Raw genomic sequence first — 25,580 nt, 5'->3', positions numbered from 1 at the left:
CTTCTCTCTCTCTCTCTCTCTCTCTTGGTTGAGATAGAGAATCGTCTCATGTATTTGTCACTATCATGCATTTGTAAATCATGTGGACAGTCACTCTTCTAAGCATCACAAGCAGATGTGACTAGGCAGATGTGATGTGGTGAATACCTTACAAATGATGTAACTCTGTGGTCTCCATTGTGGCATCGCAAGATGCAATTGTGCCATTTTGGATGTTATCTGGTGCCTGTGAAGGCTGCGCCCTGTCACCAGTTCCAGTGCCTCCCTTGTCATCAGGCAGAATGTGTGGTTACTTTCCCACCCTGCTGAAAAAGGACCCAGGAAGGTAGGAGGGAAAGGAGAATGATCTGGGGAGGGCAGCAGAGGGAGGAGGAGAAAGTAGGGTGTCAGAGGAATGGAGCAGGAGGGTGGAGTATCAGAGACAGAGGGAAGTCACACACCTGTCAGATCCAGTGGAACAGAGTCCCTTGAAAAGGCGGCATAATAATAATAATAATAATAATAATAATAATAATAATTAATAATTTATTATTTATACCACACCTATCTGGCTGTGTTTCCCCAACCACTCTGGGTGGCTTGCAGCACATTAAAAATTGTAAAACATTACACATTAATAATTCCCCGATACAGGGTTGGCTTCAGATGTCTTCTAAAAGTCAGATAGTTGTTTATTTCCTTGACATCTGGTGGGAGGGCGTTCCACAGGGCGGGTGCCACTACTGAGAAGGCCCTCTGCCTGGTTCCCTGTAACCTCTCCTCGCAGGGAGGAAGGTGCCATAAGGCCCTCGGAGCTTGACCTTGTGTCCATGCTGAACGATGAGGGTGGAGGCACTTCTTCATATACACACTCCAGCCACCAGCAGTTGCTATTGACTGAACTGTAAGAATCACAGATCCAGTGATCATAGGTTCTGCCATGGTGTAATCATGATTCAGAGAAACATATAGATTCTCATAATGTTTGTTAATTCCCTCAGAACCACCATCAACTGATAGCATCCTACGTGTGGACATTTTCTTCTATTATTTGTTGCTGGTTTTGTCGTACCATGGAGAAATCATGAAGCTCTGTTAGGATCTATGCCTTGGAGCAATTTTTTTTGTAGCACTGGCAATTACTGGATCTCTGGTTTTTATTGTGTGTACCAATGTAAGCTTTAATCTGTTACACAAATTTAAAGGGATCCATTTTAATTATACTGGATCTGACTTCGAGCTAGACCCTTTGGAAAAGCAAAGTTTGTGTGTGTGTTTGTGTTTGCACCTGCACATTCAGGCACATGTGTGTTTTCCCTCTTTCTAGGGAGGGAGATTGACATTGAGGAGGGAAAAGAGATGGAAGCTGAAAGGGGTCTGCTTGTGACACTTGCACATAATTTCAAACGTGCCCACAGCCCCTAAGTTTGGTGACCCCTCCTATAATTGCTGTCACATCTGTATAACAAAAAAATTGCTATGATTGTGAAAGAAGTTTTTAGCAGCTTGCCCATAGCTCTAATGTTTCTAACTTCATATAATCAACACTTTTATTTTTATCTGAGCATTTCCTGTGGCAAAACATTTTTATTTTATTTTCCAAGTATAAGATTAGAAGTATAGCCTTCCTGGAGGATGTAAAGGTAGAACACTGTATGTTCTGATCTAGGATTAGACAAAGTTCCATTTTTGGTCTTTATATTGAAGCTTACTGCCACGTTTTATTTTCCTTATTTAATGCAAATGATATTTGTTAGCTATGCAGAAGAGAGAATTGCAATAGCTCTCCCCACCAGTGTGCAACACATAGCAGCTGCCATAGTCCCCCCCTCCCCAATAGCTAGTAGAGGAAAATGAGCTCCTTATTCCTTTGCGCCTGCTCTCTTCTTTTTGGAAGAGTTAAATAAAAATGGTTTTCAATGCAGCAGTTGAAGACCAATGGTTAAAATAGCAAGACCCTTGCCTACTTGTAGAATTGCAGAGTTGAATGGTGCTTTTCCAACAAAAGTCAGAGTCTGAGGCATGGTGGTATGGTCCACAAAGCCAGTTGAAGGGGGTTAGTAGCGATCAGAATACTGGGAAGACAGTGTAGGGTAGTGTTTAGTTTTGGACTAGGACATGAGAGAACGGGATTCAAATCCCCACTCAGCCATTAAGCTTACTGAGTGACCTTGGACTAGTCACTGCCTCTCCACCTAACATACCACACAGGGTTGTGTTGTGGCACTAAATGTGGGGGAGAAGAACCATAAAGGCCACCTTGAGATCCTTGGAGGAAAAAGGTGGGGTATTAACACAGTAAATAGGTAAGAAAGATTCTTACACATTTCCCCTTGATTATTAGGAACCAAAGTGGCAACTGAATATCCCAAAGAACAATTACATTAGAGGACAATGAGAATGATGCATCTCTTCTTTGTAGTGTAGTCTGGGAATGGGTTGGCTTAATTCAGCGCGCCTGTGTATCTGACCCTCATTGCTGCCTCCTTTGAGACTTCTTTGACAAATGCATGTCTCCTAATCTGTAAAAAGCCATGACACTCTGTAGTTAATGTTAAGAACTTTTGCTCCATCGTAGGTTTGGCTATATATCAACCTTTCTAGCCTATATCTCTGAAGCTGAGCAGGGATACGGTGAGGACCATAACATTTATTAACATGGTGCCCACTATTAATAAGTCTCAATGCCTTTCTCAGTGAAAAACTGTTAGCAATTTCCCCTTCATATATTTTTTAAAAATATGACTGCTGCCTCACTCTAAAAAATACAAGTGGCTCAAATGGATTCATCTGAAGGATATGCCACATGCTTCCTTGATTTATGACCAATGTTCTTGTTCCTCTCTTTCCCCTTTCTTCTCTCTCTCTTCATGGCAAGTGCCTGGAAAAGTCAGGGACTCTGCAGGGAGAACAACAGAAATGGTGAATAGATTTAGTAGGATATTTGGAAGTGAAAGGCATTACACAAAATACATTTCTTGGCTTTTCAACTTCACACAGTGAAGTTTGATAGGATAAAATATAGTTATTAATCAAGGTTATAGCACTTTTACAGCCCAATCCAATGCTTGTTTTCTTGGTAGCCTCACTCAGTTCAACGGGACGTCCACCCTGCAAAATATGCAACGTTAGGCTGAAATCCTATACCTAGTTACCTGGAGTAAACCCTATTGAAGATAATGGAATTAACTTATGAGTAGACAAGTGTGCTGTTAGTGTACAAAGTGTATCACAGTCTTTTTATTGTTTTCATTATAACTGAAGCCAAACAATGGGAATTTGCTCACGGCAAGTCTCTGGCTCAAGAAGACTTTGATTTTCCAAATCCAAGTTCAGCAATTCTGTTGACTTGATGAGACCTCAGTGGTCTTGAATATCCATCTCCTGGTATAATTTGGTAGATCGACAAGCTCCTCGGTTGATATAAAACTCTGCCGGATTAGTTCTCCACCCAAGGAGGAGCTAGAAGAGTCAAGTGATGTGTTCAGTTCAGTGCAATTATGGTCCAAATAAAAGCCTCAGAAAGCTCTTAATAACAGGCAAGCACCCTTGCCCTTTCCCAGATGAGTGTTGTGTGGTAGATGGCAGAAGGACTTCTTTCTGATTCTGTAAATTGCATGCCTCAAAGACAAGATGTAAACTAATTTATCACTGTCCCACTGAATTGCAGGCTTCAGCTGATCAAGGAGGATTTTGTGATCAATGGTGTCAAATGCTAAAGAGATGTCAAGGAGCAGCAGCCAATTAACCTTACCTGATTTAGTGGCAATCAATAGGGCACTTGTGACCATTAATGATGGCATTTTCTATAGAATGGGCTCCAATGGAGATGAACCTAATACTAAAAAGATCAGCTGGACTTTGAAAGTAGCCTGAATGTAGTGTGTTAGGAAAACTATCAAAAAGAACAAAGTCTTCCAAGGCAATACAAATATTGCTGCTATTTTCTTCTTCTCAACAGTAATAACTCTCTCAGGGTTGTGATATCCCGACTTTCTGTTAGGTCTATCAGTTATTACTTAGGAATTTCTAGGTTCCTTTGCCACTCTGAAAATGACAACCTTTTCATTTTCTTTACCAGAAATGATGGCATGTATGTTATAAGTTTTGCTCCAAGAAAATGTTATTAGATTGTATCATATAAGGAATTATTTTATAGTAATATAATCTCACTCAAATGGGAATTGATGTGTGTTTTATTTCTGTTTCTGTGGGCAATGGAATAGAAAAGAGAGAGAAGTTGTTTTCTGATTTTGTTGTTGGCAATATGGGGGCGAGCTTGTTAACAATTTCACAAAATATAAAATTGGGTAAAAATACAAAAAAAATGATTCCATTCAGAGAATCTTTAAGTACTTTGGAAAATACATTATCTGACCAATGGGAATATGAAAGCATCATAGTGGTATAGTCATTTAGGAAAGTTTTCTGGAATTTCTGTCTTTCCTGAAGTGTAGCTACCAGTGTGTTGGACCAGCACAAGTAATGCAGAAGGGGGGGAGAGGAGAAGATCCAAATTATCTCTGTAGATCTTGATAACATAAACTGTGAAGAATCTATCTTTATGAGGAGACACCTATATGTAAGAACAAGTAATGGCTAGTATGGTGGGACGGTGCCACTGAGCTATCCACCCCAAACCACATGGCTGCCACTTACCTGTGGGAGTGGGGGGTAGGTTGGCATTGAGGATGGGGCTGCGAAGGAGCCAATCCGACGCTGACTCTGGTGTTCCCACTCAGCCCCAACTTCACTTTGCCCCACCCCATCTAGGTAAGCAGCAGCAACATCAGTGTTGGGAGGGCAACACTCACCCACTGCACCAGAATGCTGTTCAGCTGGAAACAAAGTATGTGTTGTATTTGGTTTAGTGTGTTGAGAGGGAAATCTGGTCTTCTAATCCTAACTAAAGTCAGAAAGATGCATTCTTTGTTGCTGAGCTGTTGACTAGGTAACTTGTGAGGCTTCTCAGATTTTATATGGTTCACTAGAATTCAAAAAGTTTGAACGTGATAGGTCGTTTATCAGACATTCCATTTAAACTTACTGGTTTTGGAATTCTTGTGTGAAGCTGGTGATAGGTTAATGGGTTCTTACTGGAGAGAATAAAAGGGCAGGTTCAGCACAGTTTAAGGACAGTCTTTGGAAGACTGTGAAGAGATTCGTTGAGGGACTAAAGAAGATACTATAAAGAGGCAAGAAACAAGCTTAAAGATTGATTCTGGAACTCAGAGCTGCAGCAATATTTTGTGCATGTGGCTAAGAGTCTGCATATAATCATTGAAAGATGGGATCTTGTGTGTATGTGTATTATATACAGTGCTTTTTTTCGCAGTTTGGAACAGTCGGAAATACTGGGAAAGGGCTGCTTACTGCCAGCTTTGTGGGGAGTGAAGGTTGTGGTCTGGTTTGGCTGCAGCAAGTTGGAATATCCTCCTAGTTCTGGTGTAATGGGGGGAAGGTGCAATTCCCTCCTCTGTTGGGTACACTGGCTGCTGGGGCTCGCCAGCCATTGTAGTCAATTGTGGGTGAGTTTGGGGAGGCATGGTATGAGGAGAAGACCAGAGGAAAGATTTCTCCCCTCTGGTCTGCTCCCTGGCTCTAAACGCAGCAGGCCTAGCTATAGAAGTCTTCAGTTGTGGCTCGAGGGCCCGACCCCCGCTATGTGAAATAAACACACAAGGACACGTGATATAAGGTTAATGGGCAAGAAAAGGCCACAACTTTATTGATTACAGCAGTGAAAAGGTATTGGCTTAGGCATTGGATGACTATAGGAGGTGGGTTTATTCAACAGTAGGTGGAGCCTGTTGATGCTAATCCAACTATAGGCTCACCCCTGATGTCACCGAGGGTCGTGCCATGGCCTCCCGCCAAGCAGGCATCGGACGGAATACACGACCGCCAGATTCCTTTAACGGAATAACCCACGGTAGATAGCATAGGCGATGGCCACACCTAGCCCTTGACACACATGAATCCAATGCCTAACCTACCCACCAATACCACAAAAGTTGTGACGATTGCTACGAGGTAGGCGAAAAAACCGAAAAGCCTAATGCCAAATGGAAAAATTCCTACCAGGCCCCCCAGACAACCGGGGCGACCAACCTAAGGTCCATAGCAAGGCCAAAAAACCTAGACCCTGAGCTAAATGGGAGTGGAGGGTGGGTGACTCGCTGCGGGACGACGATGACTGAGGAGGAGGCGGAGCTGGAGCCGCAGCATTAAGCTGCTAAACACGCCCCCCGGAGACACCTGGTTGGCTGCCTCTGGTGGGCGTGGGCACCAGCCAGGTGAGGAGGGGCGGGGGCTAAGGCCCCGGCCAGGGGCGGAGCTTGGGCTCCCGCCCACAACCACTCCCCTCTCTTCCAGGGAGGAGAGTCTTTGTGGCTCGAGGGCCCGACCCCCGCTATGTGAAATAAACACACAAGGACACGTGATATAAGGTTAATGGGCAAGAAAAGGCCACAGCTTTATTGATTACAGCAGTGAAAAGGTATTGGCTACAGTATAGGGCGATCATAAACCGTGGTTAACCTTGCAAAAAATAACCAACCAGCAGTCAGGTTGGTTGATCCAGAGTAGACATCACATCTGTGAACTGCCCGGAGATCTTATGATGAAGGGTGGCGTATAAATATAATCAATCAATCAATCCTATGCCTATGCCAAAACCTGCTGACATCAATAAAGTTGTAGCTTGTTTAAATCCCATTTGGCTATCCTGTAGTTATCTAAACCTTATAATGCCTTGGCCCTGCCTCCTGCAGCTTTACTGCACCTGTAAAACAAACCAGAGACCTCCAGAGTTTGATGACAGTGTTGAGATTGTACATTAATTTACTCAATTTGAAGGTAGCTGGTAGGACTGTGAAACCCCAGCCACATAAGCTTGCAGAATGTGAACTTGCAGAATATATAGAAAATAAAGCAACAGAGGATATGGGTGCTCAGTATAGTTGCAAGTTGGCATCTAACTAGGGTTATTTGGTGCTCAGAGGTGTGTATTCTGATGCACTCAGTGGCACTGTCCTTTAGCTGTTTTGTGCATACAGAAAAAGTCCTATCTAGTGTGTAACAAATATCTTAATAGAATGTGGATATTTATCAATAAAAGCTGTAGATGCTAAATAAAAGCTGTAGATGCTAAATATGAAATGGAGAAAACTGTGTTTTCTTGGTTGGAAGTGGGAAACATTTTAGCCAAGTCATTTTTTCTGGTTTCATGTGTACTCCATAAAGTTCCTTTATTTTTATTTTTTAAGGCAATGATTTTTGTGAGTTGTTATGCTGTGCCATGGATTGCAAAGTTACAGTTGTCCCCATTCATGCATTTTTTTTGCCTGATACTGCACTGCACCATCAATACTGCACGGTCCTAATACCCCTAATACTGCTTAGCCAAGTCAGAAAGAATTGGTTTCAAACATAATTTTTATGTCGGTGGCAAAGCAGTAGGATTTAATGTGGGGTATTTCAATACATTTATACATTTAGACCAGAAGGGACTGAAATGTTTCAAGGTGCTGTGAACAGCGGCAAAGATGCTGCTCTTACTTTGAATTGGTGCACTAATATCATTCCAGCTACCGCAAAGTGCTGGTCTTGAGAGGGGCAGTGACAAAGCCAAAAGCCATGAAAAACTTATTCAAGGAATAGCTTGTGCTCCTTTTGATGCCGAAAGCATTCAGCGGTGAACATCAGCACAGCTGCAGTTTAAACACTGCGAAAATATTCATGTCATCTTTGTAATAATCTGATGGAGCATTTAAGCTGTCCAGTTGTGAAGGTCCTTGACACTGAATAAAGATAAAGACATAAAAAGCACAGCAATAAAGAGCAAGCTATACAATGATGACATCCAGTGCCTTGGGATATCGTATTAGCCTCAAAAACCTGAAGCACATGCTCCCAACTAGAGGGAAATGATAAGAAAAAAATACTCCTTAGAGATCCCAGACCTCCTGCCAATACTGATGCTTAAAATTAAAGCCATTTGCTGTTATGCTTCACTTAACCTTCCGGATTGAAGATCAAAACTTTATAAAACTGTTAAGTGCTTGAAAAAATAACTCCAAAGCAATGTTGAACCCTGTGCACTTAAAATGCAAAGCACTCAGTCTCCTCCTGTGAGACAGAAACAGGATCAGCACTGGCTTCATAAACCTGATTCTCAATGTGATCTGAGAGTTGTAAAGGATAATCCTCCTGTTTGTCCCTCTGTCTCTTCTCTCTCTCTCTCTCTCTGCTGTTTGCCATCTATGCAGATACCCAGTTGAGTTCTCTTATACTGGGTGGTTTAGAAGATTGATGGCCAGAATCCCAATTTTCCTCAGATTTTTAGAGTGATGATGATAATAATAATAATTTTATTATCTATACCCCGCCCATCTGGCTGGGTTTCCCCAGCCACTCTGGGCAGCTTCCAACAGAGGACTAAAAACAGAATAAAACGTCAGTCATTAAAAACTTCCCTAAACAGGGCTGCCTTCAGATGTCTTCTAAAGGTCAGATAGCTGTTTATGTCCTTGACATCTGATGGGAGGGCGTTCCATAGGACAGGCACCACTACCGAGAAGACTCTCTGCCTGCTTCCCTGTAACTTCGCTTCTCACAGTGACGGAACTGCCAGAAGGCCCTCGGCACTGGACCTCAGTGTTTGGGCTGAACCATGGGGGTGGAGATGCTCCTTCAGGTATACAGGACTGAGGCCATTTAGGGCTTTAAAGGTCAACACCAACTCTTTGAAGGTCAGAAAGTTCTTGTGTGGGGAAACTCCATCTGCAATGCAGAACTGCTTTGCAGCACACACTGTTATGAGCTTAAAAGCAGTTTGTGGTTCGAGGACCCGATCCCCGCAAAGTGGAATGAATACACAAGGACACGTGATATAAGGTTAATGGGCAAGAAAAGGCCACAACTTTATTGATTACAGCAAGTGAAAAGGTATTGGCTTAGGCATTGGATTACGTCAGCTGACTCCACCTCCTCAGAGAGGGGTGAGTCTAAAACAAGGGGGGTTATTTACCAGTAGGTGGAGCCTGTTGATGCTAATCCAACTATAGGCTCACCCCTGCTGCCACCGAGGGTCGTGCCATGGCCTCCCGCCAAGCAGGCATTGGACAGAATACACGACCGCCAGATTCCTTTAACGGAATACCCAAAAATTGAAGGCATAGGTGATGGCCACACCTAGCCCTTCGACACACCACAACACATTATTCCAATGCCTAACCTACCCACCAATACCACGAAAGTTGTGACGATTGCTACGAGGTAGACGAAAAAACCAAAAAGCCTAATGCCAAATGGAAAAATTCCTACCAGGTCCCCCAGACAACCAGGGTGACCAACCTAAGGTCCATAGCAAGGCCAAAGAAAACTAAGACCCTGAGCTCAAAGGGAGTGGAGGGTGGGTGACTCGCGACAGGACGACGAAGAGTGAGGCCGAGGAGGGGCTGGCGCCGCAGCATTTAGGCTGCCGTACACGCCCCCTCAGAGGCACCTGGTTGGGTGCCTGCCGATGGGTGTGGGCGCCAACCAGGTGAGTGGGAGGCAGGGGGCAACGCCCCCTGCTGGAGGCGGAGCTCAGCTCCCTCCCACAACCACTCCCCTCTCTTCCAGGAGGAGAGTCTTTCACATAATAGATTTGACTTTTGAATTGACAGTGCTATTTTGCCCTCCCCAATATAAACTTAATCACTCTAAGATCTAGAAATCATTCTATGATGTTCCTCTAACTGGATGAGGTACTGAGCCTTTAGGCTCTCTGTCTATATAGGTTATAAGATACTCTTCATCCATGTTTCATTCTACGTTTGCAGGAACAATTATTCAGCAATATTTTTAAAGTGCTAGTTTCTGCCTGTGTGCAGATCGTCCAGTTTTTAAATCTTAGGTTTTGTTGCATGTCTAAAAGTGCAGTGATTTCAATGCAAATGTATGTTGCCGAATCAACTGTTTAGGTGTTTTCAGGTAGTTTTTTATTAATTTGATTAAGGTGTGGGGTACAAATAATAGAATTACTACTACTACTACTACTACTACTACTACTACTACTACACATATCAATGAGTGGCTGTCACCCTGGAGGTCCAAATTCATGGCCTGACATCACATGGGGGAAGTGTGTTGCTGCTTTCTTCCCATTTTGAGAGAGAACACTGATAATTTCTTTGCTGATCTACAGCACAGCCATCTAAGTACAGTTTATGTCCAGTTGGGAGTATGCGATTTAATCTGACTCTTCACTCTCAGGTGGTTCAGAATCTCTCTTTGAAGTAATTTCGTACAAATTACTTTCCACTGTGATGTATAATAAAGGGAAGCCTTTGTGAGTATTTCTGACTTTTTACAAAAGAGGGTCTCCTGAAACAAAACTCCAAAGGCATCAAAAATCTGTATAATGGGATCTATAGAAACTTTTAGAAATTGCCATTTATATACTAATTGTATGTGGCTCCTTGTCCTTAGAATATCCTCATCAAAGAAGTTTACTTGGCATTATCCCCCCCCCCCAATAGTGAACAATTTTTTTTAGTTTTCTTTCACATTTCTATACAGTATTTTTGCTGCCCTATATGACCTGTTTGTTTGGTTTTTATAATTAATATTTATATTTTGTCTGCAAAGCAGAAGATATGGCAATAGAGGGTCTAGCAATGTTTTAAATTTAATAAGTATTGCTCACAGAATTAACTATGTGGAAGAACATCACCCATTTGAACCTTGACCACAGAACTACAGTAGCTGCGGAGATAACAGAAGGTTGTAATATTTATTTCATCCCTTCCTCCAAAAGAGCTCAGAGGGATGTGTATGTATACACTGTGCAACATAGACATCAATAAAAATAGTAACTAAAAGAAAAATACTAACACACCATTAAAAAAATAAGTAGAACATTAAATAGCATGAGAGCCAATATGGAACCCCGTAGGTCCCCATAGCAATGTTACTATGGGTTCAAAGAAGAGTTTCCACATGTTACTCTCTGGCAGTGATCCTGGAGGCAGGATCCTCCCACTGTACCTCCCACTGTAACACAGTGCCCTCAGCCCCCATGGACACTATAGGATGATATTGTGGTCTGCAATAATCAAAGCCAACAAGAGGCTAAGGAAAATTAAGAATAGTATTTTTCCATCTCCCTCCAGGTCATCAGTCAGATGGCTTTGGTGCTGAAACTGGGCCAGAAACTGCTTCATCCTGGGGTGCCTACAGTTGCCCAGCCCACCTTCCTCTCAAGCATCTTACTCATAAAAGGGATGCTAATAATTGCCTGGGGCTGATGGGGCCATAGTCCAAACCTTCAGGAGGGCACCATGTTGGTGAAGGCTGTCATAGTATTATAGCGTATTTCACTTATACGCAAGGAAACAGTGATGCACACCTGGAGACATGGGATAGAATCTGGAACTGAGCAAAGTAATTACCCTGCTTGCCTAAGTTTCTAACTTATTCATGCAACAACTAATAGAGCACATCTGTCTTCTTCATGTATTTCACATTATCTTAAATGTGAATCATTTTGCTACTGTGTTGGCCTTTGACTCTGCACAGCTATGACTGGTAAGCAAGCTTATGAATCTCAATTCATATCTCCATATCTATTCTCCATGGTATATTTACCATGGCAGAGTTATGGGACCAGGTGTGTGACCAAAGATCATTATATTTTTGTTGCATTTTTCATGGTACAATAGGTAAATCTCATAAAAAGGCCGACAACTGTACAATAAGAACCACCTGCATTATTTCAAACCAGCAATTGAATTCTATCAATCATAGTATCCTTTGCTGTCAGGAAAGAAAACAAGAGAGAGTTATGCTGCAGAAACGACAAAAAGCTTAGGGCAAATTAAATTAGATCATACCGCCTAATCTGCAAAAGAAATGTACCTGAAAAATGGGTAATATAAAATGGCGGGGTAGGGGAGAAACAACACGGAGCTTACAGCATATAATTGATAAAGGTCTAGACATTAGAGTATCAAATAATAAAAAGAACATGAATAGATACAATCACATCCATGGAAACACAAGCCAGGCAAAGAAAATCTGAATATGCAAATGATATTAGAATATGTATGGTATACAATTAGAATGCGATTTCTGAGAAGAGCTGTGTTAGTAATCTGTCCTAAAGTTCTTTATATTCTTCAAGGGCAACATGGTACTGAACAATTCTTGCTTGTAAAGCAGAAGATGATGCCTCAGCATAATGTAGTAGGTCATTTTAAATGGGAAAAAAAGATACTGCAATATAATTCTATCATATGCAACGTGTTCCATTAAAAATAACTAGAGCAGCAGCACTATAGTTCAAAAAAGCACCTTAAAAATAAACAAAATAATGAATGAAGATGTTCCTTAATACTGGCAGGAACGCAGTATAGCAGCCTTTTTTGCCCTCATTTGTATGGTTTACTGGGTGAAGCTTAGAGGCTAATAGAACTCCTCATGTGCTTTGCTGGCATAAATGACTTTATGTGTGTGATTTAAGACTAGCCTTTTGGATAGACATTTAATTCTGTGTTACAAAAGGGATAAATAACATATTAAATGTAAGTAACAGTGGCTGCTGCGTGTGCCTTTGGGAACTGAACGTACCTAAAGTTTGAGGCACCCATGATAAGAGCAAATAAGACATGCTTTAAATGTACATTTTTTGCCATTGTCCACAACCACATTTAGGAAGGACTTCAAGGGCTACCCATTGCTTCAGAACTACAAGATGATAGTGTTTTATCATTTCACAGTGTACTTGGCATAGCTGTCAACTTTCAGATTTGAAAATAAGGGATCAGCAGCCTCAAAAATAAGGGATCAGCAGCCTCACCTGTCCCAGGCACTCCTGTCTTCCACTGCCTCCCACAGTTTGGTCAAACTCATGTTGGTAGCTTCGAGAACACTGTCCAACCATCTTGTCCTCATGGTTCAATGTTACTAGTGAGCAAAGCTACCCAGTCAGGATATCTTTCTCCTAACTTTTGGGGTTACGTTTCTATTTAGCTGTCCATTAATACTAACAAACCGTATCTCCCATTCATCTCTCAGATCCCCTTGTAAATCTAAAGTACTGACCTCACCACATCCTGCGGTAAAAAAGTTCCCCAAGTTATTTACACATTGTGTGAAGGTAAGTGTGTGAAGCTACAGCATTCCTACTATCAGCTTAAGTGACACATTCTCTCTCTCTCCCTCTCTCTCTCTCTCTCTCTCTCTCTCACACACACACACACACACACGTGCACACACACACGCACACACACACACACACACACAGAGAGAGAGAGAGAGAGAGAGAGAGAATAGAGCCCCTCCGAGCCAAAGGCAGAAAGCCCAGCCAGCAGCCAAACAGAGCCTCAAGCGGTGGTTCCCACTGCGCAGCAACCCGGCAAAGGGATACAGCAGGGAAGTGCTGAAGCAAAGGCAAGTCCCCAGGCAACGCAGCCGATTTGATCGGAACAATGCATGCAAGCTCCACCCCCCAGTCGTTCTCAGACTCCTTATTGGGCAGCCGAGCAATGCAGTTGAGGAGCCTCCCTGGCCAGCAGGGAGAGGAGCTGCTTTCTTTGAAATCTGGGAAATTTACGGGATATCAACAATCCGGAATAGCAGCGGGAAACGTCACTGGAATATGGGAGTTTCCCGCCAAATAAGGAAGGTTGACAGCTATGGTACTTGGCCCCGGGGGCGAACGAAGGTGTTGTGACAACTGGGGCGGGGCATTGCTACATAGGGCGCATGTGCGGCATCACTATGTGTGACGCATGTGCCGTATGTAGCGACGCCACACGTGCGCTATACATAGCGGTTTGCCGCTCGAGCGCCATACGGACGGTGCTGGGATCCCTCCATTGCCGCTACAGCTGCGAACGGAGGATCCTCTACATGTGGCTGTAGCAGCAACGGAGGGATCCCACCGCCATCCATACAGCGCTCGGTCCTCCACACTGCGGCGGTGTGATGGCTGCTCACACTGCCACGAGGTGCCTTCTTGTCACCCCCCCGACATGGCACCCGGGGCAAACCGCCCCCCCATTGCAACGCCACTGCTTGGCCCTGGCAGCAAGGTTCCATAATGTATAGCCTGTGTTGATTTCACAGCCATCTCAACATTTGTGTGAGACAGGGTGTGTGTGTGTGTGTGTGTGTGTGTGTGTGTGTGTGTGTGTGATGAATGACTCTCCCTACATTCACTAAGCTGTAGGGTTAGTTGCCCTGGTTGAGCATGTCCTGCAAGAAGACACTCGCTGCACCAAGAAAAGCAAGGAGTGATGCCCAGCAGATTGTCAGAACATTCAGCTTGCCTGCTGTCAGTAGCAACACCCACTAAATGTCTGAAGGCATGAAGAAGGCCTTTGGAACAGCCGTCAGGAAAACTGCACCACTGAAAACCTTGTCTGGAGAAATCATCACAGACCGCAGCAAGCAGATGAAGCAACGGGCAGAGAGCACTATTAAGAATTGTACTTGCAGGAAAACATGGTTGCTGACATAGCAGTTGACAGCGTTCAGACTCTGCCTGTCTTGAAGATCTGGGTGTCTGTCCTTCCGTTGATGATCTGAAGAACACCATCAACTCATAGGCATGTGGTAAAACCCCAGGACGGGATGGAATCCCAACAGAAGTGTTGATAGCCAGCCTCAACTCCTCCCTCATGATGCAACTCCATGGCCTTCTCTTGCAGTGTTGGGAAACAGGATGCATGCCACAAGACATGCACAACTCAAGTGTTTTGACCCTCTACAAGAACAAAGGTGACCACCATGATTGCAACAACTACTGAGGAATCTCCCTGCTGAGTGCTGCGTGGAAAACCTTTAACCATGTAGTTCTCAACAGATTACAGTCACTGTCTAACAGGGTCTATCTCAAGTCACAATGTGGCTTTAGAGCCCAGAGGTCAACAGTCAACATGATTTTCTCACTCCGCCAGCTGCAGGAGAAATGCCGAGAGCAGAGATGCCCCTTGTGCACCACCTTCATAGACCTGATGAAAGACTTTGATCTCATCAGCCAAAAAGGACTTCTCACACTGGTCAATAAAATAGGATGCTCACGTAAGCTCCATAAAATGATTGTGTTATTCCAGGAGAACATATGCAGCACAATCCAGTATGAAGGCTCATCCTGTGAAATAGGGCTGTGTTCTCACTCCAACTCTCTCTGGCCTATTCTTCTCCCTGTTGTTCTCATATGCCCTCAGCTTGACTGAAGACAGTGTGTACATCCATTCAAGGAGTGACATGGGTCTGTTCAACCTGTCTCCATGCCAAGACAAAAGTGCAGAGCAAAACAACAAAGCACAATGACCACACTTTTCTTTCTTTCTTTTTAAATAAAGTAACCAGACTTGGAGCTATGGTAGTGTGGGGCTCAATTAAATCACGTGCATTGTGTTTAAAGAATGCTACAAGTCCTGAGACTCCAGTCCAAAATATAGTTTATTTAGAAGTAAAGCCTGTAGAATCTGGTGAGGTTTCCCTTAATGTAAGCAAGTTTAGAATCCACCTATATTTTCTCTATGGTCTTTTTAAATTATTATTATCGTGGCACTGTAGATATTATGCTGGGAAATATAAAAGGTAAATTGAACTACAGTCATACCTTGGGTTAAATATACTTCGAGTTGAGCGTGTTCGAGTTCGAGTTGCGCGTTCGAGTTGTGTTACTTCTGGGTTTCACCGCTTGCGCATGTGCAGACGCTCAAAATGACGTCACGCGCATACGCAGAAGCGGCAAAAATTGACGCACGTGTGCGCCGACGTGCCTTTGCTAGTTACGTTTACCTCTAGATATGAACGGGGCTCCGGAACGGATCCCGTTCATATCTAGAGGTACCACTGTATTACTTAGATTCTGTGAAATCATAGCAACCGTGATAGCAACACTATCACTAGACAACCCCAACCAGCTGACTAAGGCAGTACTTTGCACAGGAAAACAATGTAGCCGGAGCCCCATGGACCTTGCATTTGCTTAGAAATAGTAATGGAAAGGAAAAGGAAAAGAAGCAAGAAGTTACAGCAATTCTGTGTAATTTTTTTAAAAACTCCATTATACGCCACCTTGGAATTTTTCATCATAAGGCCATTAAAATATATTTTAAATAAGTAAAATGAGAACAAGCACCACTCATGAGAAGGCTTCTTTTTCTCTCAAAATGAACTGCCTGGGAGAGTTGACTGCTCACTCTCCACATGTGGCTTGGCTACCATATTCCTTATGTCTTTCTTCCCTGTTCAGCCTTCCATCTTCTTTTGTCTCCATTGCTAATTGATCCTGTTCTCAAAATCATTTCCTATCATTGCTGCCTGAGCTGCATTAATTGGAACGGTCAGGGCCTGAGTCTGGGATCTTCTTCATGTGACCATATGGCTAGCCACTGAGCTATATTCCCTTCTGGGGAAATCTGAAAAAAACTCCTCTCCCCTCCCCATATAGCAGGGGGTAGTGAACCTTTTTGTCCTAGCAGACCAGATCATTACCTGTCCCCACATCCAGAGGCCTACTTTGACAGGTGGGTGGGATAACCTGCCTCTTGGTCACCTGACATCATAATGATTTGCGACTGAATTAAGATTTAATGTCTCTGTCATCAACTTCTGTTAACATGTTTTAGGGAACAGAACAGCAATCTTACCTGCCCCCAAGTCCTACTGAATTCAATGGGACATAAATGGCAATGTGAAGGAATTCAATACACATTTAAAAAAAACACCTCTCTGAGCGATTAGAAGAGCGAAAAGGGGAAGTGAATCTGGTTATCCACTTTTTAAATATTTTGAAATGCTTTTCATCAGTCAAAAGATAAAACAGAGATGAATAAATCAGGTTACATTTTAGGAGAGGCTCCCCCTTTCGCAACAAGAATTCAGCAGACCCCTCCTTCATGCTTCCTTGAGGAAGAAATACAACCTGTCTAGGGTATAAGAATTACAAAAGGACACATGCAGGCTAACAATTTTCAATGAACTGTGTAATTATATACTATGTTTAAATTATATCAATAAAGTTTATTGTTATTGTCACTAGTAAAAGATGACAAGCTATATATTTCTACTGTTTATTCTTTTACAACGTCCTAAATCAAGCTACCTTTATGGTAAAATGTTGTATGCCTTTGAAGGCATGAAGTGGCATCAGCAAAGAGCTGCCTGGATTTGTGTGTTTAAGGAAAAAATATTGATTTTGTAAGAACTGAAGAGCAATGAGAGAGTGACAGATGAAAGTTGTGTTCCTAGTCACAGCGCCACCCCCCTTGTGCAGTGGCTATAGCTAAGCTGTAATGAACAACCTCAAGCAGAGAATGATTTGGGTTAGAAATGGCCACAACTTTAAAGATTCCAGATGTAGGTGGATTTTGGCTAGGCGTTGGGTGTATACCCATTCCATCCTCCAGCCAGAGGGCGGAAACTTTTGACAGTGTCGTGCCAAGGATTATGGTCTCCCCAAGACCCCAAACTACCGAGGTGGCTTTTATGTGTCACTGTTGGACTAGAGTGCAAGCATCCGAATCATGATCCATCAGTGAGGCTCCGCCCACTAGCAGGCCCCTGATTGGCCTGTTCAAATTAGAGATTTTAGTGGGCAATCCCACCCTGCAATGGGGCCAGCCAAAAAGATTTACAGGGCCAGCCAAGCTTGTTCATCCTGGCTACTGGAGATAACGGATGATCTGTGAGGGGCCACAGCCGCCACCCACCCAGAAAAGGGGTAACTATCATGGTAAACTCTGTGCAAGTGGAATTTTCAAGGTTTGGATGTAATACTAAATTTCAGTTCATGAAAAATGGAAGTGAATGCTTCCGCTCTTCTCAGGGTTGTGCTGGTGGAGGAGATGGAATGGGAGAAACAAGTGAACAAAAGACTTGTTCATGCTATTCTGTCTGAACAAATCATTTTGTTCTATCCATTATAAAAGATTTGTCACCCAACAACCTTCTCACTGTAGTAGCTGACACCAGCTTTGCAAAACAGTTGGATGATATTCCAATATAGTATTAAAATGCGTTAACGTACCTCAGATAAGCATACTATTTGGAGACAGACCATATATGAAGGCAAGCCCTTGCTTCACACTCACTCTGTTTTTGGAGGGCTAATAAGGGATAGTAATTAGCCGGAATTACTGTATTATGAGTGGATTTCTTTCTCTGAAAATTCATAGTGTGTAGGAGGTGGGTAGGAGGGCAAGAAGTTTATTAGTCATTGCTAAAGAGATGAATGAACAGCAAACTGCCGATTGGCAAGGTAACTCTTGTTTTCATTTTTAAAAAAATCAAAAACCCAGAGAGAGGTTGCCTTAAATCAATAAAGACTTTGTTGTGTGAGAGGTGGTTCGTTGAATCGAGGATAAGACAGTGAGAACTTGACTGACAAATGAAATTGCAAGATCTTTTAATTAGGAACACAGCTGAGCGAAAGTCAGAGATTCCTGATGGGTTTTAGCTGAGGAACTGAGCCAAGCATACAAAACAGTTACTGGAATAATACAAAAGCTTCTGCAACCTCATGCCTCAGGCAGTTGTCGCCGTAAGACTAAATGAATGGCCATTAGCTTGAGCACGAGAGCTCTTCTGGATCAGACCAGGGGCCCATTTAGTTCATCATCCTGATTTCTGTCACTGACTAGCCAGATTGTTCCAGGCAGTCAACAAGTATGGCATGAAGGCAAGCAACCTTTCCCATTGTTCATCTCCCCACCTGCCCACACTTCCCCATTGGCTACTTTTGATCCTAGATGTTCCATATAGCTATCATTGTCTGTACTAACAGTAATGCTAGTTCTCTGGGTTCTGCTCTGAGTTCTTCTGTATGCACAAGAGTGAAGCATTAGCAGGGGCACCGAGTTGGGTCCCACATTTTTGGGGGGAGGCAGCTGTTGCGTGTGCATGGTGTCACACGTGCGACACCCCGCCCCACCCCTTCAGGCCATGCCTGCCAGGATGCTCTGGCAGGTCTCACTTGTCAGGGCCAGTTGCTGTTTATTTGGGGCACATATGCTCCACAATTCTGCCAATCGTTTTTCAAAGCCATTTAAGTCACTTGCCATCACCACATCCAATAGTAGCATATTCCACAAATGAAGTAAGCATTGTGTGAAGACACTTTTGGGGGGCTGTCCTAAAGCTACCGGCAATCAATTTCACTGAACGATGCTTAATTCTAATATTGAAAGAAACAAAGTCACTGGCTCTTCACCTAACCTACATCATGGAGTTCTTCAACTTTTTGTGACAATAAAGTAAGGATGGAGGGAAGCATGATTTCAGATGGAGTTCAATTTTATCCGACTACTTCCTTTGGTGAAACTGTAGATAAACTGTGGCCACTCCTCTAGCAGCATTCCAAGGCAGGCACAGGCAAACTCAGCCCTCCAGATGTTTTGGGACTACAACCCCCATCATCCCTAGCTAACAGGACCAGCGGTCAGGGATGATGGGAGTTGTAGTCCCCAAATATCTGGAGGGCCGGGTTTGCCTATGCCTGTTCCAAGGGATAGAAACATGCTTTAACTTTCAGCCAGAACCAGTGTGCAGTAAAGGGGGAAGTTTTGCAGGCCTCAGACTTTCCCTAGAAAGTTGAAAGGCCTTGTCATAGGTTATTCCTTTATTTAAGTAGCCAGCTAGAAAGAGCTGGCTATAACTATGTTGCATATTTCTTACTTGAGGCAAAGTAGGCCTGGAGCCGTGATGCAAGATAAAAGTGCAATAGAAAAGGCAGATAGGTCTACGTGATTTCCACTTGCTTCTTTAAACCATGCTCATAAAAGTTTTAAAACCATTTGTTGTTCAACTGCAAACTTGAAGGGTGCATCTCTTGTTCAGACATGAATCTTTTGGTTTTCCTTATATCGATGTTGCATTTAAGAAAAAACATGCTTTGTTCTTCAGTTTAGGATATACCTGACAAAGATGTGTAGAGTTTACTAACCCTTGGGAAAGTTTCACTTCCTTTGTACCTCAGAAGGCCGACGCACATTTCACTTCAAATCTGACTTACGCAATACATTGATGGTAATTCTAAGATGAACATAAGTGGCCAGGAACAAGTAATGAACACAATACTGTTTAAGGAAGTGCAATATGCCTGGCATGCCTTGCCTTGTTGCCAGTAAAAGGGAATTGCTTCCGTGACAAATTTAATAAGTGTCATTGAAGCAATTCCCTTTTGCAGCCAGCAAATGTGTATAGACTAGAGAGAGTACACTTGTTGAATGTCACATGTGAATAACACGTACAGCTCAATGGTTGTATAGGCATGTACACAGACTGTATACCTGTTGAATGTAGCATACAAACTCCCCTAAAGTCACTCCCATTTTAAAGCAGTTTTGTATATTGGCCTTTGCCTTACTTGCTGGAATTGCAAGCTAAATTATATTTGCCCCAGAGTGTCAAAGTTGTTAATGCCTGCTGACATGAAGGGGAAGCAAGAGCTGGAGGCCATGTGTAGTATATACACCTGTGAGGTGACAGAATACTTGTGTCAGTGAAGAGAGGAATGCAGGAAGCTTGGAAAGGCCAAAACCTAGGGAGAAAGTTGGTTTCGGGAGTAGCTGAAAGGAGACATGGGCGAGAAAAGAAAGAAGAGAAGAAAGATAATCTGCAAAAGAAAAGGCAAAGCAGAAACAAAGCAATAGGAATTGAAATACATGTGACAGAAACTGCTGTTCAGCTAGCAACAGTTAACTGACATAGCTAAGTTATAGACCTCACTGAAACTGTGCTGCAATTGCCTCCCCCTCCCCCATTTACAGGGAGAATATAGTACTTGTGACAGGCTAAATAGATAATCTGGCTGGAAGATCTTCAGTTTGGTTTGATTTACTGCTGCCCTTCTACCCTGGTAGTGGCAGCGCTGCCAATACCACCAATTAGGAGCTGGGAATTCAATTTATAATTAGCACCAAGTGATTGTAGGGCTTCTTTTTCACCAGCTTAAAAGTTCTTCACCTTTGTCTGTATAATATGAAGGGATGTTTAAGAACTGGTGGATTTAGATATAAATATTACATTTTAAAGAAATCTCTGTCACAGGGTTCCTGTTCAGGAATGCAGTTGAGGGGAGATTAAAAGGAATACCATCTTGCTTAGGGGCATTATTGTAAGAGTCCAAAAATGCCCACAGTTCCTCATGTTGAAGGACTCCAAGAAATTTGGAACACACACACACACACACACACAAACACACCAAGGTTAGCAAGGGTTCCCTATTCTAGAACAAATGCAGCTCCAAAGATCAACCTGCTCTCTTGCTTCCCCCGTGTTTCAGGTTAAGGCTTTATGGGTGGAAAAGGTAAAACTTTGATCTGTGAACTTATTAACTTGCCTCAGGAAAACTGTGTTAGCTAGAGACTCAAGATCATGAATGTCAGAGTTGGGGTCTTTCCATTCTGGCTTGCTTCTGGTGGTGTAAATGCATTTACTCCCCCCCCCCTTTAAAAAAAACCTGAACAAGAATGTTGCTGTAGTAATAATATGAAATATGCTCACTTTGATAACATTTTACTATCTTTCTTTTGCAGAAATGCAACCAAAATGTCAACAAATGCAGTGCCAGTACAAATGTGCTATATCCAGGAACAGAACTGGATGCTACTGTGAGAAAGGATATGAACTTGGCATCAATGGGAAAACGTGCCAAGGTAAATAACTATTCTGTCACATTATTTTTAAGCCCTCGAGCTCAATGAACTACTTTGGTGGGGTTTCATCTTGATTTCAGGAGATCTTGGAGAAGTTGCATATGATTTTAAATGCATAGTTGTCTGAAGAACCATTGCCTTGAAATAGTAAGATATTTGTGATAGAACAGCATAGCATTTCAGTCCTGGGCATGGATGAGTGAGAAAATAGCCAATGGTCAAACAGGACATTACTTTTCTGCAGGGGTCCTAAAAAAGGTCAAAATGTTGGAATCAGTGCTGTCACTCTTCAGATTAGCAAGATCCTTTGTCAAGAAGTGAGAGAAATGGAATGTCATTGCTGCTTAGCCAGGATCATCTGACTTAACAGAGCAGAACAGAGGGGTGAGATTGGCAGATCATGGGGAAAACAGAACATTGAAACCCTGAAAACATATTAGAGTGCAGTTACAGAATTGATGGAAGGAATCTGAAAGTCATCCTGCTTTTAACTAGGATGTGAACATTCTTACATCAACTTTCACACATTTACTGGGTAGCTCTCAGATAGTCAGAGCCAGTGTGGTGTAGTGGTTAAGAGCGGTAGACTCGTAATCTGGTGAACCGGGTTCGATTCCCCACTCCTCCACATGCAACTGCTTGGTGACCTTGGGCTAGGCACACTTCTCTGAAGTCTCTCAGCCTCACTCACCTGACAGATTATTTGTTGTGGGGGAGGAAGGGAAAAGAGAATGTTAGCCGCTTTGAGACTCCTTTGGGTAGTGATAAAGCAGGATATCAAATCCCAACTCTTCTTCTTCAGACCATCTTTTCAGACACCTAATGTCCCAGATTCCAGCTGTACCATATGGCCCGAGACTCAAAAAGATACATGAAAGAAAGCTTGATGTTTAGACAAAAGGAAGGGGGCTTTGTATGTAAATCTCTCATTCTAACACTTGCTTCTAATCAAACCATTTTGATGTTCCCATCAGATGTAAACGAATGCAGTCTGTATGGGGTCTGCAGCCAAACCTGCGAAAATTCAGATGGCTCGTATGCTTGCAGCTGTGTGGAAGGTTATCTTCTTCAGCCAGACAAAAAATCTTGCAAAGTTAAAAGAGGTAAGGAGAAACAGTTGTCACCTATGTAGTTCTTTCCCCCAGCTCTTTCATATTTATCTTTATTTGCAGTAGATAACACTTATTGCCTTAGTAAATGTGATAGATTATGCCAAAGTATGAATGAAATTTCTTTCATTTTTACATTTTATATAGTTGGAGAACCAGAACAGAACCCTCAAAGTGTCAGAGTTCAAACCCCTCGCAGATAGAAAACTAACACATCAGCAGAAAGCTGGATTAAAACCTTTCCCAAAGTATTAGATGGTAGTCTTTATATTAGTCAAAAACATTTGAAAAAGTTTAGCTAATGTGAGTAGACAGCTCCACTCAGTCAAGGTTAATTCAGTCAGTTCTATCCTTCAACTAGATCTCATCTGATTCTCTCCCACATACAGATGAGTATTTATAATAATTTAAGTCCACCTTAAATGAAACTATCAGGAAGTAATTATTCCCTTTGGATGTTAGACCTGAGACTCTGCCTTGCTCCTAGCACCATCCCATGAGCATTGATTTAATGATATTAATACTATGCCTTATTAGATAATTAATGCATATTTTCATTAGCAATAATAAACTAAGCATTTAAGGGAATTATCAAGTTTGGTTTAATGAAGTCAAATTGAAGAAAGGATTTCCCTAGTCAATGTGTTGACTCTACAGCCTATTTCCCCCCTGCAATCTGTTCACCATCAGCATGCATAATGATGCACAAGGCATTCTGCCTTACTGTGAAAAAGAGAAGAAAAAGAAATTGGGATGTAAAAGGAGACCACCCTTCTCCATGGTGCAAATGAAAAACAAAATAAATGAAAAATACTTTTATATACTTCTACAATGGGGTAAGTCCCATTGAATTCACTGTAACTTCTGAGTAGACACGTACGGTGTTGCACTGTTTTTTATGGACATACAGAAGGGTTAATTGGATGGTCTTCATACTGTTACATAAATTTATTATACTGAAACTAAAATAAACATAGGTTCATGAAGCTATGAGCAGTATACACGAGTAAAGGCATTTATAAACCCAAGAAGTAAAACTTGTTTAGATTTCATATTGATCCACAAACCACAGCAATGGATTTGAAATATAGTAATATAATACAAACTAAGATTATGCAGCAAAAATCAATTTCAATATTTCTTTTCACTTGTCATTCATCATGAATGTCATTTTAGTGGGATTTGGCAGGTGTCATTGCTGATACTGTACTCAAAACTGCCAATTAACTACAGATAAACACTTTTTTTTACTTTAACCTAGTTTTTTCTGTTATGAAATAAGTATTTGTCAGTATTTGGGTAGATGCCTATATACATTTACCTGGGACTAAGGTCTACTTGTGATTAACAGATGTTGGATTACAGCATTCATCAGCTTAGGCCAGCCACAAATTGAAAGTATAGTGATATGCAGCAAACTTCTCAAGCTTGCGAGCCTAGTTAACGATACATTATCCGTGTTTTGTTTTACTCCCATACCATTCATTTTTGTTTTTATTTCTTTTCTTTTTGGTGCAGCCCATCTATATATTTTGCATTTCCTATGATTCAGTGGTACAAGAGAGGTACCTCCTTTTGGGTTGCAGATAAATACAGTGACAACTAGCCCTGCCTGGTTAGTAGTGTACAGTGTCAATGTAGGGCTTTGTTCTGGCTTATACAGTTCTATATTTTATGACAGAAAAACCTTCCTTTGCTCTTCCTTCCCTGTTTCCCTGTAAGCAAGGGACTTTGCTGGAAGGAAAATGTCCGTTATATGAAGCTTTCTTTTTCATTTCATTTTGTTTGGGCTGCCTTAGCAGCTGTTCCTGCACTTCATTGCCTCTACATAGCTGGGAGAGCTCTCCGATAAGGAAATGTAGAGCCTGGAATTATTTATTCCTTTCTCTCTCATGGGCCCAGAATCTTGGCAGTATTATATCAGCCCAAATGACCAGAACTCTGCATCACTCAGCTGCTTTTTAAAAAACGCATCCGGTGGCACTAAATCACTGGGGCTTGCTGTTTGATATCCAACAAATGTCTATGTTGGATATTCACATGGACAGGGTCAGTTTCATTTTTTACTTCAGGTGTTGCTGAACTAGCGCTCCCATTATCCCTGACCATTGGCCACACTGGTTGGGGCTGATGGGAGCTGGAATCCGACAACACTCCTAGCCCTGCTTTCTGGTATCAGTGTATGTGGTTGCACAAGAGGAGCCTTTTCCAACTCTGAAGAAAGATTGCAGTACAGTACTTATTCAGATGAAGCACCATGTTTTTATTATATTCCCACAGAAATTTCAGTGGCAGCCATTTTATTCTAATAGCTATCTATTAATCAGTCAATTCTCTAAATCAGCAGTGGGCAACCTCTGATACTCCGGGCCTATTTAAACATGGCAGCCGATCCTAATTTATTATTAATTTTACCTGTGAGGCTGTTTTTCCACCCAAGCCACGCCCACCTTTGATGCCATTTATGACGTCAAGTATGGGGCAGGTAAAGATGTGACTGCAAAGGAACAGTCGTGAATCTTAAAACACACTCCTGATTGTTTATTGGCTAGTGGGGCTTGTACTTGGTGCCTTTTAAATTTGGCACCCAGTGCAAGCACCAACAGAAGCCCATCTCTGCTGAAAGCAGGGCTTGGAGTTTATGCTGATCAGCAGTAACTTCAAGCCTCACTGGGATCAGCTACACTTTAGAATTTTCAATCAGGAACTTGGAGGTGGAGCTGACCCTTGCCAAAGTTGAGCCTGACGACATTGCCAGCTAGCCGATTGGCTTGTTCGAGACCATTGCCCACAATCAATCCCCTGGAGACATTGCAGAATATTTCTCCAA

At 42.4% G+C, this 25,580-nt stretch overlaps 1 protein-coding gene and 1 long non-coding RNA gene across 8 annotated transcripts in view; one reads left to right on the top strand and one right to left on the bottom strand.

The window, feature by feature from the left end:
* LRP1B (LDL receptor related protein 1B) overlaps positions 1 to 25,580 on the top strand; it is a 748,913-nt gene that overhangs the window by 418,372 nt on the left and 304,961 nt on the right. For all 7 annotated transcript variants that reach the window (XM_053405851.1, XM_053405869.1, XM_053405860.1 and 4 more), the window contains 2 exons: positions 21,522 to 21,641; positions 22,616 to 22,744. In XM_053405851.1, coding sequence (XP_053261826.1) covers positions 21,522 to 21,641; positions 22,616 to 22,744 — 249 coding nt within the window. The remainder of the gene's footprint in view (positions 1 to 21,521; positions 21,642 to 22,615; positions 22,745 to 25,580) is intronic.
* Positions 509 to 4,967, bottom strand: LOC128422197 (uncharacterized). Its single transcript, XR_008332448.1, has 3 exons — positions 4,794 to 4,967; positions 2,363 to 2,878; positions 509 to 914 (listed from the first exon to the last, which is right to left on the bottom strand). It is a non-coding gene; the product is annotated as an uncharacterized LOC128422197 (long non-coding RNA).

Source organism: Podarcis raffonei, chromosome 1 (assembly GCF_027172205.1).
Source record: "Podarcis raffonei isolate rPodRaf1 chromosome 1, rPodRaf1.pri, whole genome shotgun sequence".
NCBI lineage: Eukaryota > Metazoa > Chordata > Lepidosauria > Squamata > Lacertidae > Podarcis > Podarcis raffonei.
Note: the sequence above shows the minus strand (reverse complement) of the source record. Positions and strands in the feature narration are given on the sequence as shown.